Source organism: Mustela nigripes, chromosome 15 (genome assembly GCF_022355385.1).
Source record: "Mustela nigripes isolate SB6536 chromosome 15, MUSNIG.SB6536, whole genome shotgun sequence".
Taxonomy (NCBI): Eukaryota; Metazoa; Chordata; class Mammalia; order Carnivora; family Mustelidae; genus Mustela; species Mustela nigripes.
In genome coordinates this window covers 2,023,405-2,045,083 of record NC_081571.1, presented here as the reverse complement: position 1 = coordinate 2,045,083, position 21,679 = coordinate 2,023,405, and the positions used below count along the sequence as shown (strand labels likewise).

The 21,679-nt window shown below is 48.4% G+C and overlaps 1 protein-coding gene across 2 annotated transcripts; it reads right to left on the bottom strand.

The window, feature by feature from the left end:
• Positions 1 to 763: 763 nt before the first annotated feature.
• Positions 764 to 21,601, bottom strand: IL17D (interleukin 17D). Of its 2 annotated transcripts, none has more exons than XM_059377842.1 (3): positions 19,522 to 21,601; positions 18,865 to 19,160; positions 764 to 1,182 (listed from the first exon to the last, which is right to left on the bottom strand). In XM_059377842.1, exons 1-3 carry the CDS (start codon positions 19,534 to 19,536, stop codon positions 864 to 866), a joined length of 630 nt encoding a protein of 209 aa, XP_059233825.1. In that variant the 5' UTR covers positions 19,537 to 21,601; the 3' UTR covers positions 764 to 863. The 2 variants fall into 2 exon arrangements, with proteins under 2 accessions (XP_059233825.1, XP_059233826.1); XM_059377843.1 differs by having other exon boundaries at positions 19,935 to 21,601.
• Between the last annotated feature and the right edge of the window lie 78 nt (positions 21,602 to 21,679).

Sequence of the window (21,679 nt, the reverse complement as noted above, 5' to 3'; positions counted from 1 at the left end):
GCACTTCCATTTTACTCATGTAGCAGCCTGTGAAGATCTTTACCGAAGGTCACATTCAGCCCTGTTTTGTTATGGTCAGCAACTGATGACAGGCTGAATTCCGGGACTCAGGCCCCAGTACCCGCTAAAGAGTTTATCTGAGGATTCCAGTTGTGCTTTTAAAAAACCTTGCCAGAGGAGGAAGGGAGAACAGAATGGTTATAAAATACTTATATGTCAAGTAAAAAATTTTTAATATATGCAAAATTCCTAATATAAAAATAGTTTCTGCGTCATTGAAAACATTGAACAACAAAAAAAGTAGGTATATATGCTACTTAAAAAAAAAAAAAAGATTTCTTTTAGAAGCACCCATCTACCCATCTGTCTGTAGAGGCTGGCACCTCTTCTGAGAGCGTCCTAAAAGCATGGCACTGTAGCGGGGGCGGGGGGGGGGGGGCTGAGCACTGAGGACCACGGAGGGAGGGCCACGGAGGGAGGACCACAGAGGGAGAGCCACAGAGGGAGGACTACGTAGAGAGGACTACGGGGGGAGGGCCTCGGAGAGAGGAACACGGAGAGAGGACTAAGGAGGGAGGGCCCCGAAGCCACTTGGCCACACACCAGGCTCCGGCTACATGCGGAAGGCCCTGGTGCTACGCTCCCGACCTGCGGCCGTGTACCGGGTAACTTGCCGGCAGCCTTCACCAGCCCCATGCCTTTGCCTAGAAGAAAACCAGGTGATGCTGTGTGAGAGCAAGCCGTCAAGCAGTCGGTCGGAAGCCCTCTGCCGTTGGGCCGTGTTTCCTTTACTGCTCTCCGTCGAGTCCGCTCGGGGGAGGCGGCTGAAGCAGCCCGCGCTCCAGGAGAGGGGCAGCAGCGCCTCAGGGCCGGCCTGGCTTGTCGCTGGGGCTGAGCAGGAGCTTGGCGCCCTGCTTGTCCATGCTGGAGTTGATGCTGTCCGCTTCCTTCTCCTGCTCGGGGACGCACGTGCAGCCCACCGGCACGGTGACGTACTCCTCGGCGTACACCGAGCGGCCGCCCGCGCACGCCGCGGTGCGCCGCAGGACGACCGTGGGCACGTACACCGGCGCGCTCCGGAATCGCAGGTCCTCCTCGCCGAACAGCCCGGTCAGGCAGCCCCTGCACAAGCAGTAGGCCTCGGGCAGGTACTTCGGGTACCTGGCAGGGTCGTAGGAAATTCTGCGGGGAAGAGAGCACAGCTTTAGTTCACGCTTTGCGGCAAGAGGAACGCACTGCGCGCTGAGAGGGCGGCCAACAAGGACTTCCACTCCTGGGTTCAGAAGGTGTTGAGACCATTGATTAATGGAGCAGGAAGAAAGGTGGGGCCGGACAGGTCATCCCGCAGTTAGCGTCCACGCAAGATCCCAATCTTAGACGCACCATGTGACTGCTGCATGTTAAATGCTGAAGACAGTTTATAACTGTCAGTACATTCCCTAAAAATGCTCTCAGAGTCTGTGCTAATATACACAGAAAAGTAAAATGTATCTATTCACGTTAATGACCGAAATTCGTTGGCAAAGTGAAGAGATGTACAATGAAGCAGGCTCAGAGCCTGGAGTTAGAGCCTGGCGGAGGCGGCTGTAATCTGGAGCAGCCTGTAAGCGAGCCACATGCACACTGATAGGCGGCCACAGGGCCACCAGAATGTGAGACGCCCTCCCTGCTTCCCAAGGAAACAACAGCCCTCAGCCCCAAAGCCCTAAGATCCCAGATCTGCCTCCCCTTCAGACACTAGGCTCTGTAGCCCCAGGGTACCACCCACATCCTTCCCCAGGAAGGTGCCACCTCTGCAAGAAGCTAGCTGGCCCAGGTGCCAGACGGTGCAGGCACCAGCCACATGGCCTCTAACACAGCTATCAGCAAAGGCAGCTGCAAGACACCTGTCCAGAAGGTCACAAGGAGGGCCCTGTGTCTGTCAGGGTCTGTGTGCCCTCCTCTGTGAAGGGGCCAAAGCCATGCTGGGGAGGGCAAGCTGGCCAGCCTGGGACATTTGAGAAACTAATGCTGGTTTAAATGTAATCACTTCCACCCTCCTCCAAGGCTATTTTCTGGTCAGATGCCAAGAACCAATGTCAACACCTACAAAACAGCCCACTGCCACAACGCCAAGGGAATCTAGGGCTTTCACTGGGCCGGATGGCTCCCTGGGAGGGGAAAAAAAAAGCACATTCTGGCAGGATTCTGCCCTCTGCCACCATCCCCTGCAATGAGCCAAGAGGTCAAAGCTGTGTTTGGTCACTAATGGAGATCCAGGGCTCTTCTGTAATGTCCCCTTGCACAGGGAAGGATGATCCCCATTCCTCATGGGACTGCCATTTCCCATGGCAATGGGAATTCTCATTTCCACGAATCTCCCCCACTTAAAACGTGTGCAATCCTCTTACAAATGTTTCTCTTGCTTCTGGAACTGAGTCTTAGGGACCCTAAACTCTCAGAGCCAGAAGTCAGGACTTCTGGCCTCTCAAGCAACACACACACACTTGTAGACCCACAATGTGCCAAGTCCAAGAAGGCCCCAAAATTGCTGTGCCAATGAGAGCTTATGAAATAAATTTTTTTTTAAGATTTTTATTTCTTTATTTATTTGACAGACAGAGATCACAAGTAGGCAGAGAGGCAGCCAGAGAGAGAGGAGGAAGCAGAGAGCCCAATGCGGGACTCAATCCCAGGACCCCGAGATCATGACCTGAGCCGAAGGCAGCGGCTCAACCCACTGAGCCACCCAGGCGCCCCATGAAATAAATTTTTAAAAATAAGACATTCCTAGAGGTCTTTACAGCCAAGAACTTGGGATGTATATGGTTTCTCATCCAGGTTTCTGGACAGCAGAGTGTGGCTCCATGGAGAGGAACAGCGGCCCAGGCTGGCCTTCACCCTCTACGGCTTGCACAAGTTTTATATCCTTCTGCAGAAAACCCCTCTTGACTGGTTTTCTTATATGTCCCCCTGCTAATGACTAAAGTTCATTCACAAAGTTAAGAAATTTCCAGTTAAGAAGCATGCTCAGACCATCCAGTTAATGGGGCAATGGGGGGTAGGAGGCTTTGGAAAGGTAAGGGACAGGTCAGCGAGCAGTGGGGTGTCCCAACAACAGAGCTGAGGATTTCTTGCAGAGAGGAGCTGAAAGGTGGACAGACCAGCGGTGCTTACTGGGGCATCTCAGGGGTAGGAAGCAGAAGCCTGAATGAACTTCAAGCATGGGAGGGACAGGGTTGTTACACTGATTGGCCAAGAGACTTCTCTACTGAGAGCTCATGTCAGAGGAAGTGTTAACTCTCAATGGCAGGGTGAGGGTGGGCGGTTCCAGGTATGTAGGGAAAGTACATGGGTCTCTTTTTCTGTTTGGATCCAACATCTTTAGACATTAGTAGACGGAAGCATGATTGGGTGGGAAAGAGTCTAGAAATTGTCATTTTCACACAGCACCAAATTTACTCACTGCGAACTACATGCCAGGGACCATGCCCCCTTGAGCCCGGAGCTGGGGGGCCCACCCAGGCACAGCGGTGGGGGAGCTGGGTAACACCTGCTGCACGCAGAAAGGCCAGTGAGGCCGGGAGCCAACAGTCAAACTAGAGGACCCAGCCCAGCCTGCCACTTGAGCATTCTAAAGCCAAGAGGGACATCTGCAGTACTTGGCCAGTCTGAATGTGGGGGATAAGGTCAGAGGAAAAGTCAGCAGTGATTCCACAGCTTCCTGTTGGGGTGACCAGAAAAATGGGAGTAGCAACAGGGGGAGGGGGAGCTAGGAGGCCTCAGGCCTGGCCATGCCTACTGGTGGTTGAACGCTGAGGCACAGATATCTTCACCTCCCTTCTCACTGTTATAAGGCAAAGGCAGAGTCAAGGGTGAAGGCTATGAAATCTGTTGTGTGCAAACAGGAAGAGGGAGGGGTGGGGACTGTCTACACAATGTAAGTCATCTCTGAAGCCAAAACATTGAAATTTATACTGATTTTGTCTATTCATCTTTCCCTCCAACAGAAACACAAAAATAGTGGTTGAAAAAATATTTTTTAAGCGTCTCATTACCACTTTTTCCTCAGATCTGCCATGAGGAGCTTTTGGAACAAATGAGCTCTATCCTTGCAAGGACTGACAAAGTTGACCACCCTTACCATTCCAACTTTTTCAACCTCCTCTGTAAAGACTTGTTCTTATCCCTCATCTGAGGTATGCAGAGGCACAACACTGGGAGGACAAGTCAGGACAAATCCAAACTCTTTGTTTTGCCTTCAGAGGCCTCTGCAGCATGGTCCCTACTCCATTCCTTTCCAGCATTGCCTCAAGGTCTCCTCCTTCACACATCCTAGCCTACAGTCATCCCAAAGAGGAATGCCCCTTGCATGTGCTACAGCTCAACTTTTACTCAAGATGCCCTCCCCCCAAAACCAATATTAAATCTTGCCATATTTTAAGGTCCAATTCAAATCATTATGAGTTTTCAAATTTCCTTAGTCAAATTCATTCTCTTTCTCCCCCAAGTCCTCACAACACTTGGTGCCTGTGAAACAAAGCTACACTTTTTCTATGTTTTCCCCTGGGAGGGAAGATTCAGAGCTGTACTCTTACTCATCCTTTCCCCTAACATGAGAGAAAGAGTTTGGTAGATGGTCAGCTGCTGATGGTGAGTCTGGACTGCAGAGCTCCCTGTCCTTCATACCCTTAGGTCCATATAAGGCCCTAACTTAAAGTTTGATGAAAAAGGAATTTATACTATCTCTGGTCACCTTCAATATTTATTCAGCAACATCTGAGTGTAAGTGTGATGTTTCAGCCAATGAGGATAGAGATGAAACACAGATCTACTAACCAAGGACTCACCATTTCTGGGGATAAACACTTAGAGAGTTCATCCAGCTGTGGCAGCTGGGAAGGCTTCCTAGCAAAGGTGGTTCCTGGGTGGATTCATCCAGATGAGGACGGGAGAAAGGGCAGTTAGGACAGAGGGCAGAGCCTAGAGCCCAGGGATCATGTCAGTATTAGGGAACTGCGGAACAGGAAGGCAAGTATGAGATGATGCAGGGGTAATCTGTGGAGGCTGGGTCATTTAGGGGCCTTAAATTCATAGGGAGGAATTTGGATTGGACCGTGAAGGCAAAGGGGAGGATGTTAAAAAGGGAAGTGACCCAATCAGATGGAATTTTAGATAGATCTTCCAGCCTACACAGTAGAATATGGTCTGGAGCCCAAGAGAGAGGTACTGGCTGAAGGTAGAGATTTTTTTTTTTTTTTAAGATTATTTATTTATTTGACAGAGAGACGATACAATGAGAGAGGGAGCATGAGCAGGGGGAGTGGGAGAGGAAGAAGCAGGCTTCCCACAGAGCCGGAAGCCTGATGCAGGGCTTGATCCCAGGACCCTGGAATCATGACCAGAGCCAAAGGCAGATGCTTAATGACTGAGCCACCCAGGCACCCCAAAGGTGGAGACTTTTAAATTATTAGCATATAGGGAGGCCTGGGTGGCTCAGTTGGTTGGACGACTGCTTTCGGCTCAGGTCATGATCCCGGAGTTCGGGGATCGAGTCCCGCATCGGGCTCCCAGCTCCACGGGGAGTCTGTTTCTCCCTCTGACCTTCTCCTCGCTCATGCTCTCTCTCACCTCCTCTCTCTCAAATAAATAAATAAAATCTTTAAAAAAAAATTATTAGCATATAGATGGTAGTTAAATAAGATAATTCAGGGAAGTATAGGGAGAGACACAAAATGAAAGACAGGGAAAAGCAAGGGGAGGGGCAGCGGGAAAGGGGTAGACAGGGAATCTTAAGCAGACTCCCCACAGAGTGTAGAGTCCGATGTGGGGCTCCATCCCACAACCCCAAGATCATGACCAGAGCTGAAATAAAAAGTCAGATGCGTAACCAAATGAGCCACCCAGGCTTCTGGGAAAACCAATTTTTAAGGGAGAATATGTCTTACTGTGAAGATTGACAGAATCAGGAGTGGCAATCCCTGAGCCAAGGAGGGTGACGCTAAAGAGGGGCTGGCCAAAAATTGGAACTGAGGGGGCCAGTTTACTGGAACTGGAGGGATGGAGGAACATGTTAAATGGCACTATGAGGATATGACCAACAGCATACAGAATGCTGGAAATTCAGCACATGTTTATTCCAAGGGAGAAAGGGAGGGAGGGAACCCCAAAGAACACTGAGGAGACTGACATGGATACAGGGGACATGGGGCACCGCTAGCTGCTTTACATCCACTGTTTCTGTGCAGTTGTGAATCGAGCAACTTTTTACTTGTAAGTGTCTCCGTTTGGATGAAAACTTATGATTGCTTAAAAAAAAAAAAAAAAAATCAGGGGCCCCTGGGTGGCTCTGTGGTTAAAGCCTCTGCCTTCGGCTCAGGTCATGATCCCGGGGTCCTGGGATCGAGCCCCGCATCGGGCTCTCTGCTCAGCAGGGAGCCTGCTTCCTCCTCTCTCTCTGCCTGCCTCTCTGCCTGCTTGTGATCTCTGTCAAATAAATAAATATCTTAAAAAAAAAAAATTAAACCCAAACTAAGGAACTTTCCAAAAAACAACTGAAGGTACTCTTTAAAAGTGTCACAGTCTCAAAAGACAAAGAACGAAAAACTGCCGCAGACTGAAGGCCGCTAATGGGTCTAACCACCAGAGGCTGCGTGTGAGCCCGGGTGAAGTGCTGGGGCAGACAAGGGACTTAGTGGACTGGCTCTGAGTAAGGACTCTGGATTCTAGGATTGTTATCAAGCATTTTCTGATCTTGATAATTCTACTGAGTTTTGATGCTGCCGTTTAGGGAATCTGGGTAAAGGGTACACAGAAATTCTTTGTACTAATTTCATAAAGGTTTTTGTTAGTTTGAAACTATTTCAAAATGTAGACTTAAATAATATAATAGAAAAAAAAGAGAAAAAATTTTAAGGTTCTAAAAAACCACTAATAAGGTAATTAGGGAACTATGAACCTGACTGAATATTTGAAGATATTTGGGAAGTATGAACTTCCAGGTGTGTTAATGGTATTGTGTGGTTTTATTTAACAGAGTCCTTATCTTTTAGAGATGCACACCAGATACAAGAGTGTACACAGACATACATACACAAACAGTGCTAAATGCTTGCGAAGTTACAAAGTGCCCTGGGAATTGGCCAACTGGAAAGTTAGTCGTGATCATTACTTTTCCAGCTCTCACGGTGGCCACTGGGCAAGGGTATGGCCCCTCCATGAACATTCATGCCAGACCATCAGGACAAAGTAACGCAAAGTATACACAAACCACTGCGAACACGTGGGTGCCTGGAGGCTACGGCCCCAGGAAAGTCTGAGGCAGGTTTAGAAAAGGAGTGCTGAGCAACCTACACCCAGGCAGGAAAGCAGCAACCACATGGGTAGGAAACTTCCAGCAGGTCACTGTAGCTGGAATGACATGAGTGCAAGCTCATGCGTACAGGGGGCAGAGATTTAGTAAGACGTATAAGAAGTGGACAGGATCTTTGAAGACCAGCGCAAAAAGTCTGGATTTTATCTTCCAGATCACGGGAAGCCATGTGAGGATGGTAAGCATGTAGAAACCCGATCAGTGGACGTTTAGAAAGACCATTTTGATAGTGGCGTAGACCCAACTACAGGCCAAAATCGGGGCTGGGGCAGGAAGGTCAGGCACAGCCTCTTCACACTCAGTTTCCTCCAATGCTAGTGTGACCTGGGGGCATCCAAGATCCCTTTCAATTCCAAGTAGTTGGGATTTATCTTTATCTATGCACTCCTGTATGCAGGTAACAATCTGTGTAACAATCCTCATACCATCTGTTAATGATAGGCAGAATGAATAGTCACTTAGATGCTGTGATCATCAGAAGGCTCATCATCTGACTAAAAATATCTACTCCACCCCTACCAGTCGGCCCCCCAGGACTGAAATTTCCACTGGCACAGTGACACTTCTGGGCTAAGGCATTATGACAAAGAGACATCTGCCTATCCCCACTTCTGCCCGGTACATGGAACATAATAACAAGGCATATGCATTGTGGCTTATGATCAAGAGGTTTCTCTTAAAATAGAAATGTGCTACCAAGGGGAGGGGTGCAGATACAATGCAAATCACATCCTAATACCCAGTATGGTGGGTATCAATCCCAGCAGGTACCATGGAAGAGAGAGAGCACAAAGACGGACATTCTGAAGGACACTAGTTGGGGGGAGGTGGGGAAGAGATCAGGAAGAAAGGTCTAGAAGCTTTGGAGACACAAAGTTAAAGCCTGTCACCCCAACCTCCTGGCTTAAGAGTCTGAGGAAATTATCAGCCTGGAGTGTTTTCTAGTTAAAGAAAGCTACCACGAAAACAAGACATCAAGAAACTCCAACACAGATCCTTTTCTCTTACCAAACATGGAAATGCAATTGAGTAAGAATCCTGCACGGCTGTCTTGCCTCCTTGTGAGCAATAATTCTTTTGTCTTTACATTTTCTGCATGCTACACTGTGGAAGCTTGGCACCGGAACATACTTGAAACAAATCAGGTTTTCCCCTCTGATGGGATCCAAAAGTGTCCCTGGGGCCACGTGTGAAGCCTGGCTTGAGTGAGTGACAGCTGGCCCAGCTTAATCCAAGAACAAAGGACAAGTCCTCCAGGGATGATTAGAGGTGATGGAAACTGAGCTTGGAGAGGAATGTGAGTGACAGCAGAGACAGAAAAGAGCACTGCCCCTGGGACCCTGAACTTGGTAGGAAACAATTCGAAGCTGTTCCCCAAAGACTGCCACCTGGAGAACAATGCGTACATTCCGGCAGACAGAACCGCAGCCACCCGATGTGCTCTCCATCCCATGCCCAAGTATAGCTTGGTATTTACTGGCACAAACTCACCAGCATGGCTCACCTTCCCACTTTGCAAAACATACAATTATTTTGATCTCAAGACAGCAGAGGCTAAGTATGATTGTTTCACAGCCATTCCAAGATCCCAAACTAATGGAACAAAGTTGGGGAAAATGCCTTCTCTGGTTCAGATTGGAGACCCACAAGGACTGAAATGGTCTAAGTGGAAACAAAATTGTCTCAAAATTGTCTTGCCAGATCTTAAGGTCAATGTGTTCAACTCATTGTCAATTACTTTTTTAAAAAGGGCAGGATGAAAAAAAGGTGGGGGGGGGCCCAGGATGGAGTCATAAGCCTAAAATTTCAGTCCTATTTAGTTACCAATATCATTGCCTCTGCCTGGTCTTTGCTGCAGAGAGGATGAAGCTGATGACTAGGCTACTTCCTCCAGCTTCTTGATGGCAGGACTGTTAATGTGGTATTTTTTAATCCATGTTTTTTGTTTACAAAGGACAGCTGTCATCTACTGAGTTTCTGAGATTCCCTAAATTAATCTATAAAGTACAGTTCTAAACAAAATCCCAGTAGAGTTTTTGTAGAACTTGGCAAGCTGATCCTAAAATTCATAGAAAGAGAAAAAGTCCAAGAATACACAAGATAATTTTGCAAAGGAAAGAGGGGGACTCACTTTACCAGAGATTAAGATCTTCTGAAACCATGGTAATACATGGCAGCCCTCTGGGGAAACTGAGGAGAACCAATTTCCCTTCCCAAGAGCTAAGATTCCTCTGCAGAATACCTGTCTTTTTGCCCAGCAGGTGGGCAATAACAAAAGGCAGAAACAAGATTTCCAAACTGTGGTTTTCCGACCACGTGCATAAGAACCACAGTGGGAGTTAAAAGCAGAGATTCTCACCCTTGACCCCCTGAGTCAGGATTTCTGCATACCAGCCAGCTGTGCATGTGACTTGTCTTGCTCACTTGAAGTGGGGAGTCACTGACGGTCAGCAGGAGCCTGTTCCACAGCACAGCCAGCAGTTTCTTCAAAAGGTAGCCACATATATATTGACTGCAGTTGATACAAGTAATTAAATGATTGCATTTTCCCCAATACACCCAATTTTCATGATCCTACCAGTGTAGCACTCCCTACACTGAGAAATCTAGCTAATGCAGAAGGTCAGTGTTAACCAAACAAGCAACTGGCATTGTAGAGAGGATGGTGTGCGGATCTCAACTGTGCTTCACTGGAGGCCCACAAAGGAGCTTTCAAAACTAGTGATAACTATTCCCCCCACCCCAGAGATTCAGAATTCATGGTTCTGGCATGGGGCCAAGGTATTGGGATTTTTTTTAAAGCTCCCCAGATTATTCCAACATGCGACCCTGGTAGAGGCTGGTAGGTCTCCAGATATGAGAGATAATGAGTCACTGAGATGGGGGTTTGTATAACCTTCCAATTTCTTTTTCCCTTTGGAACCAGCCCTGAAGCTAGGTGGTTATGAGACTATCGGGGAAAGAATGGTGCATGACGAGGCTCAGAGCTGCTATGAGAGGGCTCTGTTTGTAGGCCAGGGAGTAGCCAGGGTCATAAGGACCACAGTTTCCCTCTGCTGTAAAGCTGCGGCCAGCAGCTCCAACGGTTCCACCCTCTCTATTCCCTAAGGCCTGAGAGAGCCAAGATCTTCAATACATGCTGCCAAGGAGCTCTGAAAAAAGTTCTTCTGGCCCCTGCAAGAAAACAGCAGTTGTGCATTTCTCCTGAAAGAGGACATGGAAAAATCAGCCTGGGAGAGCAAAGTCTGAGCTGGCACTGATGCCCTGGAGTCAGAGCCCCAGTGTATTTCACCTGGCCCTCTTCACTGGCCAAGGAGAGCTAGGGGTCAGCCCTACCTCCCTGTGGGGACTGAAGTTGACTTTGGTATGATCCTGAACTTGGCATCAAGGTCAGTCCTGAAGCTGAGCCAGTGAGGCAGGCTCCAGAACTGACCAGGCTCTCCTGCCAACCAGGCTGGCTCTGGACTACTGGGAACCTGGAAGGACTCACAGCTTGTCCGTCCTTTCCCTTTCCTGAGAAGGAAACTGAGGCACTGATAAGGCGAGGGGCTTGTCCAAAGTCTTTCAGCTCACCTGGCTTCGTCCCATCCGCTGCCCCACCCACAAAGCCACGCCACGGTTGGGGTATTCAGCTGGTAGCCAGATGCTTCGTAAGTGCTAAATCTACAAGCAGGAAATCCACTGATGCCATGTAAAATCTGTTTTCTGGAAGATCAGGGAAGATGAGAGAGACTCATGGCTTGGAAAAGAATTTGGAAGATAATTTGGAAAAAAAGCTTTCCCAGAGGGAAAGAGAGAATGAGAAATTAGAATGAGGGCCAGAATTTCTCAAAGGGTTTTATTCTTTTGTCATGGCAAATGCCACACATTCACTGCAGCTGGGAAATATCTCTTCAAAGGAAAAACATAGCTCATGCCCACGGGGTGGCTTAACTATCTTTCCAGGGGAAGCTGCAGAATTTGGGTTCAAAGCCATCTTTGATGTGTCCGTCCTTGAGGCAGCCGGGTGAAGCACCTCCGTGCATTAAGGGTGGAGCCCACCTTGATCTGAAATGAACCAGCTGCTGCCTTACAGTGTTCAGGAGGAATAATTCATACCAAAACATTAGCCTAGGCTATTTAATTCTGGAAGAGTCCTTAGCAGATTATTTTCTCTTTGACCTCATTACTTCAGTGAGCAATGTACTCATTACCATCCTTCAAAATCTTCATGTGCCATTTCTGGAAGACAGGCACCATAAGGAATTTCACTTCGTGGTATGTGTGTTCCTTCCAGGACTTGGCCCAATTCTTCTGTTGGTATCAAGAGTACAAACATTCTATTCAGGTGAGGACATTTGGAAGAGGTGACGATGGATGAAATATTATCATTATCCCTGGTTGCTCTAACAATGCCAAAGTAAAACCCAGGCAGTTGAAGAAAATAACTATCAAAGCAAAATGAACATATCTGTTTTCAGAAAGAGAGACTTTAATCCCATGACAATGCTCTTATTTTTACTCTGTGAAACAATGATATGTGCAGTAGAGCCCGTTATACTGAGCAGCTCAGAGAAAAAAATCCACACAGTACTTCGGCCAATTAATTTCACTTATCCATAAAAAGTTTTCCAGGGTTGGGGCAAGGGGAGGGGCGGTGCTCTGCTGGTTAAGTGGTTAAAGGGCTGCCTTTGGCTCTGGTCATGATCCCAAGGTCCTGGGATCTAGCACGACCTCCCCCACCCTCCCCACAGTCAGGCTCCCTGCTCAGTGGGGAGTCTACTTCTCCCTTTCCCACTGCATTCCACCCCACCCCCACCCCCCACCCCCGCTGCCCCCGTGCTCTCCCTCTAATAAATAAATAAAATCTTAAAAAAGTATTTTGGGGTGAGGTGTATCAACATTTCATAAACAAGCTGCCTTGAACCATGAGTGTCTCCTTTTCTAGGACAATGGGTTTGGTTAGCAGTGCCCTCACCCTCCCTGCAAGCTGTAACTGGAGACTTCCCCAGCGGGCAATCGGATACTACTTCTGCTCCGTCCGCCCTCCTCTGTCCCTTTCCCCAGCCCTTCCTTTCTTGAACAGAGAGGTACCACAGTGAGCGGGCACAGAAAGGGCACAGCACCTGCGCTGCTACACCATATACAGATATTCCTTGAAGGCACGCACATTCCTAGTTTGTTCTTAAGCCGTTCGCAAAAGCTGTAGATTTGAATCAAGGACCGAGGAAAAAGTGCACTTGCTAAGGAGAATTATAAACAGGAAAGGACGCTTCTCCGTTCCAAAGATCACAGGGCCCGGCCTCCCCAGGAGGAAGCCAGGCAGGTCCGCCACGGCCGCCGGGGAGAAGGCGGGTTGCCGCGGTGCTGCCCCCTGTCGGTCACAGTGGACGCAGAGACCCCATTGAGGCCCCCTCCCTGGGAGAAGGATTGGAGCGGATGCACTCCTACAAGGCTTTGGGGTAAGGGAACCACTGTGCTTAATGCTGGGACACAAACATGCAAGTGCGTCAGGGGAAAGGGGGCATTTAAAAGGAAATATTTTTAAAGGGGGCTCAGTGCAGCAGAGAGAACTTCAACATTATACTAACTCCTCTCACTATCTCTGGTTAATGTTATATTCCCTTCACAATTTTACAAATGACATGATGAGGGGAAAGTGATGTGATCGTTGCCCTGAGAATGTGCGAGGAAAGCGGCAGGTCTGTGTTCTGAGCACTGCCCTGGCTCGGGCAGTATGTGGGGAGTGGACGCAGCTGTTTCTGCAGTGGTGAAAGGGAATAGGTGATGGACAGTCCCAGGGGAAACAGGATGTTTGGGTTAGCTGAACTGAAAGGTTAGAAGAGGGTGAAGCACAAATACCCTTTTTATTTCAACCTTTCCTGACGAAAACCTTTCTAAAGTGCAGTGTTGCTAAATATCCGATGATAGATTTATCATGAAGAACATGAAGTTCATCCCTGTAAATGGGCATCACTGGTCTGGCCCAGGGGACGGTGGTGACCTTGCCTGACTCACACATGAGCTGGAAGCCATTGCTGTTGCTGTGCCCCTCTTCCCCAAAAAAGTCACCTGTTGAAAGTTCTGGTAATAGGGAGTGGTGCCAATTTGGGTTCTGCATGGGAAAAAAATCAGCCTATCCAATCTGGTGATTGTACTATTGGACTCTCCTCCAGCCTGTCCCCCTGCTGAGACAGCTCCTCCTCCCCCAAGGCTCCTCTGCCCTGGGAGTATTTGCCCAGCTGTGGGTGGTCTCACCCCTCTTCCAACTCCCTGCTGGCAGCTGCCTTTATTTTTAAGTCCCTCACCCTCCCCATGCCCTTTCCTCTTTCTTCTCTCTTCTTCTCTGTTCTGTTACTTCTTCTTTCCATTTATTTCCCTTGCTGTGTTTGCTACCCATGAAGTTGTTTATTGCAAAATAAATTTAGGTATAGTCTCTTAAATTCACAGGAGGAAAGAGTTATATGGAAAAGTAGCAAAACCTAAAATTAAATTGTTGTGCATTAATCATAACCCAGAGAAAAGTTATCTTTAGACCACGACCCCAAATTGAGAAATATAAACAATTTAAAAATCAGAGTATTGGTAGGTGTTTATCTTTGGGGTTTCAACATCAATGAGTGATGTGTACCTTTAAACCTTAATGAACCTCAGTGTTCTTACAATGTATTTCTTACTATGTCAGTTTGGCTTAAAAAAGTTAATGTGCAATTACATTGATTTTATTCTTGGCATTTTGTTTCTAAAGCTAAAGAGAAACAAACATGATGCCACAAAGTAAATGAGAAAATATTTTTATATTCTGGAAGTTGAATGCTGCTTTTCTACTAGCACATTGGTCAGGAGCATGGGCCAGATGGAATTAAAGATCCAGGATGAGGTCCTGGCTCTACCATTTAATGCCTAAACTCTTGGCCCAATACCTTCATGTCTCCAGGCCAAGTTCCCCACCCATAGCAGCTTAGCTGTGGGGGCACAAGCGGCCCCAAAAAGTACAGTGTCTCTCCTGTCAGCCAGAACAAACAATTCTCTTCAGACCAATGCTCAGGGAAAATCAAGGCTGTAGTTACCTGTTAAGTTTTGTTTCTTCACTCTCTGCTTTGTCCTCATGGTTGGTGAATTTCCCTTTCTGCTCTCAATTTAAAAAGGAAGATGTTTTTGAAATCAGTAATACATGCACATAGTAGAAAATTCAAAAGATATGAAGGAGAAAAAGTAAGTCTACTTCCTCCTCCATCCCCAGCCTTCCAGTTCCCTTCCTGACAGGCACCATGATAACCATGTTCTAAAGCTGCCCCTAAGTGTGTGGGGGTGGTGTGTGTGTGTTTGCGTGTGTGTGTACATTTAAAAATAACATATGTATGTGTTATATAATAGCTTCTCTTTAACATGCAAATAAAGCTATTACATAGCTTCTCTCTAACATATGACACTGTACTGCAACTTGCCGTGTTGCCCTCTATGTTGGTGATGGACTGGTCTCATTTCGCAGGTTTACAGCTGCCCCATATCTCTTTCTGGCTGTTTTATGACATTTTATTGACCTAGTTGCCTATTGGTGGGTGTTGGGATGGTTTCCAATGCCCTATTACCACCACGGACACGCTTGTACATACATCATTTGCTACACAGACAGGTGTGGCTGGTGGAGTAAACCGGTACCTAGAGCTGCTGGGTCAAAGAGCAAGTATATTTAAAATGTGAATGGCTAATACCTGGTTGTGTGGTTTCATACCCCCTGCTGTAATGAGACTGCCTTTTTCCTCACCCCTTTGCCAACAGAGCCAGGTTTCTCAGCCCTGTTTTAATATGCATTTCACTTTAGGTTGCCTGAGTTTCACATAACTGACTCCTTTACCAGGAACTACTCATGATCTTTGTTCCACCCTATATTACATCTTTTTCTTTCTTTCTTTCTTTCTTTTTTTTTTTAAGATTTTACTTATTTATTTGACAGACAGAGATCACAAGTAGGCAGGGAGGCAGGCAGAGAGAGAGGAAGGGACGTAGGCTCCCGGCTGAGCAGAGAGCCTGATGCGGGACTCGATGCTAGGACCCTGGGATCATGACCTGAGCTGAAGGCAGAGGCTTTAACCCACTGAGCCAACCAGGTGCCCTTCTAATTTTATTTTATTGTTTATTTTACCAAGAAGAAATGGCATATAACTGTGTAGGTGAATGTATCAGTCTTGTCTTTTATGGCTTTGGGGGAGTCTGTAAGCTACTAAATTGGCCTCTCCACTCCAAGACTGTAAATATAATTGATTGTGTTTTTTATGGGTTTGTGGTTTTATTTTTACATTTAAATCTTTCAGTCATTTGTTATTTATTTGTATATAGAAGTGAGATACAATCATGTTTTTCCAGTTGGTTACTCAGTTGTCCCAACACCATTTTGAATGATCCATCTCCCCCTTAAAAGTAGGAAAAGTCACCTTATAATCCAATTTCTATTTTAAATCCTATCTTATCCACCTAAGTCATCCTTTCCTTGCCTTCCTGTATTTCTTACTGGCAGTCTGTTTCCCCATCCTTCTTCCTTTGGTGTTCTGACTCGTTTTAGACTTAACACACTACTTCTAATTCTATACTTAGAGTTGCAGAGGCGAGCGTACTCTTCCCCCCAGGCTACACAGGTCCCACAGTGAAACCACTAAGAAACCAGTCCTGTCCTTCTACACACTGCTTTAGAAGAGGTTTTGAGCTTCTATGAGAAATTTTTTTTTTTCCAGTCTTCCAGTGACTCAGGAGCATTGAGAAGTGATCAGAGGTCAGGAGAGAAGAGAGGCCACCTCCTGGTGGGAGAAGGCAGGGCTTGCTTTAGCACCCAGCAGTTTGGAGTCCTGGCCCAGTTCCCATTCCTAAAAGACTGTCCTTCGTTCAGAGAGTGTAAGCCTCCATTGGCTCACAGGGGAGTAATGTCATCGGTATTTCTAAATAATAAGAAAACTAATGCAGATGATACCATCATCAGCCACCTGATACAGATATAGTTCCTGCTGCCAGGCTCCATACAGCACAACCTGGGCAGCTTAGACCCGGACTGCTCTATGCTGTGTGTTGTTCTTTTCCATGACCTACCTTAGCCACTCCCTCCTCCCTGCTGCTCTTAGAACTTTCCCAGGAGACACAGGTAAGGTAGTAAAGGCAACTCAACTTAACTTACTATGCAGAATTCTAGGGCTGACACCTCCTGATCTGTACTTCAGTCCCAATCTTTCTTCTGAGACCACATTTCCAAGTCAAGTTGGATATTCATATCTGTGTTCCTCTTAGGCATGTAAAACTAAACTCAACAGGTCTACTACTGAATTTACTTTCACCCAAAAAACTCTCCTCATTCATTTTCTCTGTTTTGCTTAAATACCATCAACAACGCAAGCCAGAAACACAAGAGATGCCCAAGGGTCTTGAAAGGTCACTGCTGTGTGTTACTCTTCTGCCTTTCAGACCACAGCCTAGCCTGGGAGACATCTATTTGCCAGGAGAGCTTAGAATTCATTAAAAATTCTCACTTTGCAACTTCTGCCTGAAGAAGACAAGCTCTTGTTTTGGGAGATCTTCCAAGCTTCTTTAATACTATTTAGCATATCAAGAGTGTGATATGAGGTTGGAGGAAAAAGGATAATATAAAAGCCCATCCTTTGGACTGTGGATATGATGGGAAGAAAGAGGAAAAGCAAGAGAATGAAGGCATCAAAAGGAATGCTTCAATATGTGTGTCCTGAGGGCATCAGACGAATGAAGAGTCAATTAGGGCAGGAGGGAGTTCTGGGCCTGACTTCCATGGTGGGAGGGAGCTCAGCCACAAGTGAACCTGATCCTCAGCAGAGCGGCCAGGAAGAGGGGAGGCCCCTGACTAGCAGGTGGGGGCTTGGAGAAGCCTGGATTGGTTTCAGACAAAATCATTACATTCTGCATATCTTAATAGCAGGATATGCACTTAAAGGCTTAAAGACACTTAAAGCCTCAAGCCATTACATGTTTTACACTCTCCCTCTCCCTCACTCCCACATACAATCATCATGCACCAAATCTTGTCACTTTAACTTCTTTAAGTAATACCTTTCAAGCTGACCCTAGTCTCACTTTTTCCACTGCCGCACTGCCTCAGTCCAGACCCTAACTACCTTTTGCCGGAAGTACTGTACTGTGTCCTGTGTCTCCCCTCAGATCCATCCCTCATCAGGGGTGCCTTACCAAAACACAAAGTAGTCACATGACTTCCTTCATCAAAAAACATCCTACAGGATACATATCAAACTTGTAGCATTGCTTTTTAATTTTTTTTAAATTAACACATAATGTATTATTTGTTTCAGGGGTACATGTCTGTGATTCATCGGTCTTACACAATTCACAACACTCACCATAGCACGTACCCTCCCCGATGTCCATCACCCAACCCCCCCCCCCCCCCCCCCCCCAGCATTGCTTTTAAGGCCAAATCTAGTTTCTGCTTCCTTCTGCAGCCTCCTCTCTTGCCACTCCCAGCCACACAGAAACACACATGCGCTTGCCATTCTTCCATCTCTTCCCTCTCGTCATAAGCACTCCCTGTGAACCACACTTGTCCTTGCTTTTTCACTGAGGGCTTTTCCAGGTCTGTGGCAATGTGAAGGCTCCCTCCTTGTACAGAGAACTTTGAGTCCTTGAGGACGGTGGTACTCAACAGTTAACAGCAGGGAAGGGGACAGTCATAAATGTGTGCTGGGGACATTCCTGCCACACTATACCCTACCCAAGCCCTAGAACACCCCAGCCTCACTACTTTGTATGTTATTCCTTTCTTCTGAGATGACCTCTTTACCAGGCCAATCTCCGAGTTATGCCCATTCTCCAAAACACATTTCAAATGCCATTTTGATCCCCCTCACCACTTCACACTATCACACTCTTAAGCTTTCCTGTCAAATAGTGTTCTGCCTTGTTTCTTTCCCAATTATCTCCACTTCTCCCTTAGACTATAAGCTCAGATGAAGGGCTTCTTAAGGTTTAATGCTCAACAAGTGTCTGGACCACCGCCACAGGCACTCAGAAAATGTCTGCAGACTGCCACACTAGAACTTCACAGGTCTCCTGTACAAAATTCTAATGACGGATCACTCGGGTTGGTCCCTTGCGGAATCTACTGAACTATATACCTGGCAAATAGGTACTCAAGAAACATCTGCTCCGTATTCACTAGTGAAAGGGTAAATAACGGGATGCAGGTTTCCTTCCAGCGAGAGGTGATGAGACCTTTGCGGGAATTATTTATTCCCAGCCCAGTCTCTGCACTTGGTCCGCCCGCCTCCCTACCTGCCCTGCCTCGCTACATCTGCCCATCCCCGTCCCTCTCCGCGACCCACCTAGCCACTCCCGACCGCCCCGCCCTGCCCCGCCGCACCTGCCCTGGCCACTCGCGCCCAGCCTGCCCCGCCCGGCCCCGCCCTCCTCACCACCCACCTCACTTTCGCAGGCCCCACCCGCCGCATCCCACCTGCCTCGCCTAGCCCCGCCCTGGCCGCCCCCCCCACGGCCCCGCGGCTCACCTGTAGGCCCACGGCGACACGCTGCGCAGGTTGGTGGGCGGCCGGAAGCGCCGGTCGCCCGGCCTGCCCCCTGCCGGGCAGCTCGCGTTACGCGCTTGCTCGCGCGGCCCCAGCTGCAGCGTGTGGTGGAAGGCGCCGAGCACGCCCGCCGCCAGCCGCCCGTACAGCTGCTCCAGGAGCTCCTCGGGCCGGTCGGCGCAGCCCCGTGGCCGCGCCGGGCGTCTGTTCGCCCTCAGGGCACCTGCGGCCCGGCCAGGCCCCAACGCCAGCAGGACGCCGACCACCAGCATCCAGACCTGCAAGACAGGCCGCGCTCAGCGTCCGCCCGCGGCGGAGGAGCCCGCGCCCGCCCGCGCCCGGCCCGCCGCGGTCTGGGAGCCGGTGGGCGCCCCCCGTCGCGCAGCGGACCGTGAGGCGGGCCCGGAGGATGGGTGCTGACCAAACGGGCCCCCGAGCGCCGCCCCCGCCCGCCCGCCGCCCTCGCGGGCCCCGGGACCCTGCCCTGCGCCGGCCCGCGCGCCCCGGGCCGCCGCCGCCGCCGCCGCCCCGAGCCGGGGGCCGCGGGGGAGACGGCTGCGGGGTGCGCGTGTGCGTGTGCCTGCCGGGCTGCTGCGCCCTGGGCTGCGAGTGCCTGTGACGGCCGTCCGCGCCACTTACCCCCGCACGCGCCATTCCCCCGCGGCGGCGACCTCGACGCTCCGCTTGCAGCGCCCGGCCGGTCAGCGACGGAGCCTGCCGAGCCGGCGCCCGCGCTTGAGACGCCGGAGCCCGCCGCCCTCAGACTCACGCCCCCACACCCTCGTCATCCGCCCGCCTCCCTCCCGCGGGGGCTGCGCGGCCGAGGAGGGGCCCGCGCGGGGTCTCGGCGTGGACAGCCCTGGGTGCCGGCCGTCTTAGCACCGGACTTGGCTTGAGTGAGTTCCCTCGGGCGATTCCTCCTCTGCGTCCGCGGGCGCGCACCGACGAGCCGGGGCCACGAGGTCGTTGCCCGGGTTCTCAGGAACAAGCCGGGGCTGCACCCTGTCCTTCTGGGACTGGAGCACATTTGCCCCCTGATGAAATGCACTCACCAGTAACCCCGGCATCCCCCCGGTTGTCAGGAGAGACCCGCGCCACCTGAGGGCTGGCCAGCCGCGTTGATTCGCGCCCGACGAAAGTGGCGCCTCCCGAGGCCCGGGGAAGAGCGAGCTCGGAACTGCGTGCTGCGCGGCAGACGGGGAGGACGAGCGAAGGTGCTGCGGCCCGGCCCTGGCGCGGGCCTGTCTGGCTGAAGAAGGCCTGGAAGGATCTGGGCAGATCTGCAGATCTCCAGAGTTCAAAAGTGGGGCCAGCTTTGTGAAGTTAGGGGAGACAGATTCTGGCTCAGGGCAAAAAGATTCTTCTAGTATTTAAAGCTCTCCGAGAATAGAACAGACCATCCGATCCGGAAAAAGCTAAAACCTAGAAGATTCTGTTCTTTAGGACGACTTCCTCTTCTGAGACTCCATAGTTCAAAGAAATAAATTTATTAGAGATTAAAACATTTCTTTTTAACAGGGTGAGAGGAGGTCGTTTCTCCTTTCCCCTCAACACTCACGAAACGAACCTTCTGTGCCTCTTCTAGCGACTCTAAAATCGAAGTACTAAAATCCCCCAACTTGCATTTTTACGTCTGTGAGTGGGCATCACTTGATCTATTACAGTGTTGGATAATTCCTACTCCATGATATCTGTAAGTGCAAGCAGTCTTGTAAAATAATATTCTGTGAATAAATTTAAAAATATATTTAAATGAAGGGACTCTATTATACTTCAAGAACACAAGAAAACGTGCTCATTTGTTCTACAAATTAATGCTTTTTAGATGGCAGGCTAATGAATATGGCCATTTTACAGCAGTCATTCTTTGAAAATGAAAATGAAAGACTGATACCTTGAAAGTGTAGAAAATAGGTAATTTATGCTTCTCTGAATGGTTTGAAGCTTTGATATTTGACTGCCTTGGTTGTCTACAAGGTATTGGTCTCCTTGATTAAATGACATTTCAGTTGTGCTGTGTAGAAAAAGCAACACTTTTACATGCCTTGAACATTATGTAACTGAAGAATTTCAGAATTACTGCTAAAAATCCACTGAAATCTCCAATTTAAGCAATTTACAGCTCTTGGTGAGTAAACGTTTGAGGTTATAAAACACTTCTTTTCTGACTAGTAGATAAATTGTTCATGTTCTTTGTTATCTTTCTGGTAAAATGGGAATAAAGATCAGTATTCTAAATACTGCTTATTTTGTATTTGATAAAAAGTGTGGGAGTCCTTTAGGAGAATGAGACCGTCATCACAAGACATACTCAGTATGTCTCATTACAATATCCTTTCATATGCAAGGGGACACAACTTAATTGTGCCAGGCTGTTAATTCTGTATGTTTTTCAAGAAAATACCTGTTGTTGTCTGGTAGCAATTTCTCTCTTCTTTCTTGGTTGGAAATAGAAAGTATTTCCTTCCCAACAGTTTCACCTGAAAATGCTTACCTATTTGATAGAACATAAAATTCATCTTTGTGAGTCTAGACAGAGTTGAGAAAATTTCTCAGAAACAGGTGCAAAGGAATGCCTGGGTGGCTCAGTCAGTTAAGCTTTTGCCTTTGGCTCAGATCATGATCTCAGGATCCTGGGATCCAGTCCCATATCAAGCTCTTTGTTCAGTGGGGAGCCTGCTTCTCCGTCTGCCTGCTGCTTCCCCTGCTTTGTGCTCTCTCTCTCTCTCTGACAAATAAATAAAATATTTTTTAAAAAGTGCAAAATGTTTTGTCTAATTTTTCATCAGTTACCCTC

Bases quoted from the DNA above. Each gene is read 5' to 3' on its own strand.
- IL17D (XM_059377842.1), bottom strand. The intron at 1,183-18,864 runs GTGAGCCGCGGG...TCTTCCCCGCAG, and splicing joins GTGTCGCCGTGGGCCTACAG to AATTTCCTACGACCCTGCCA.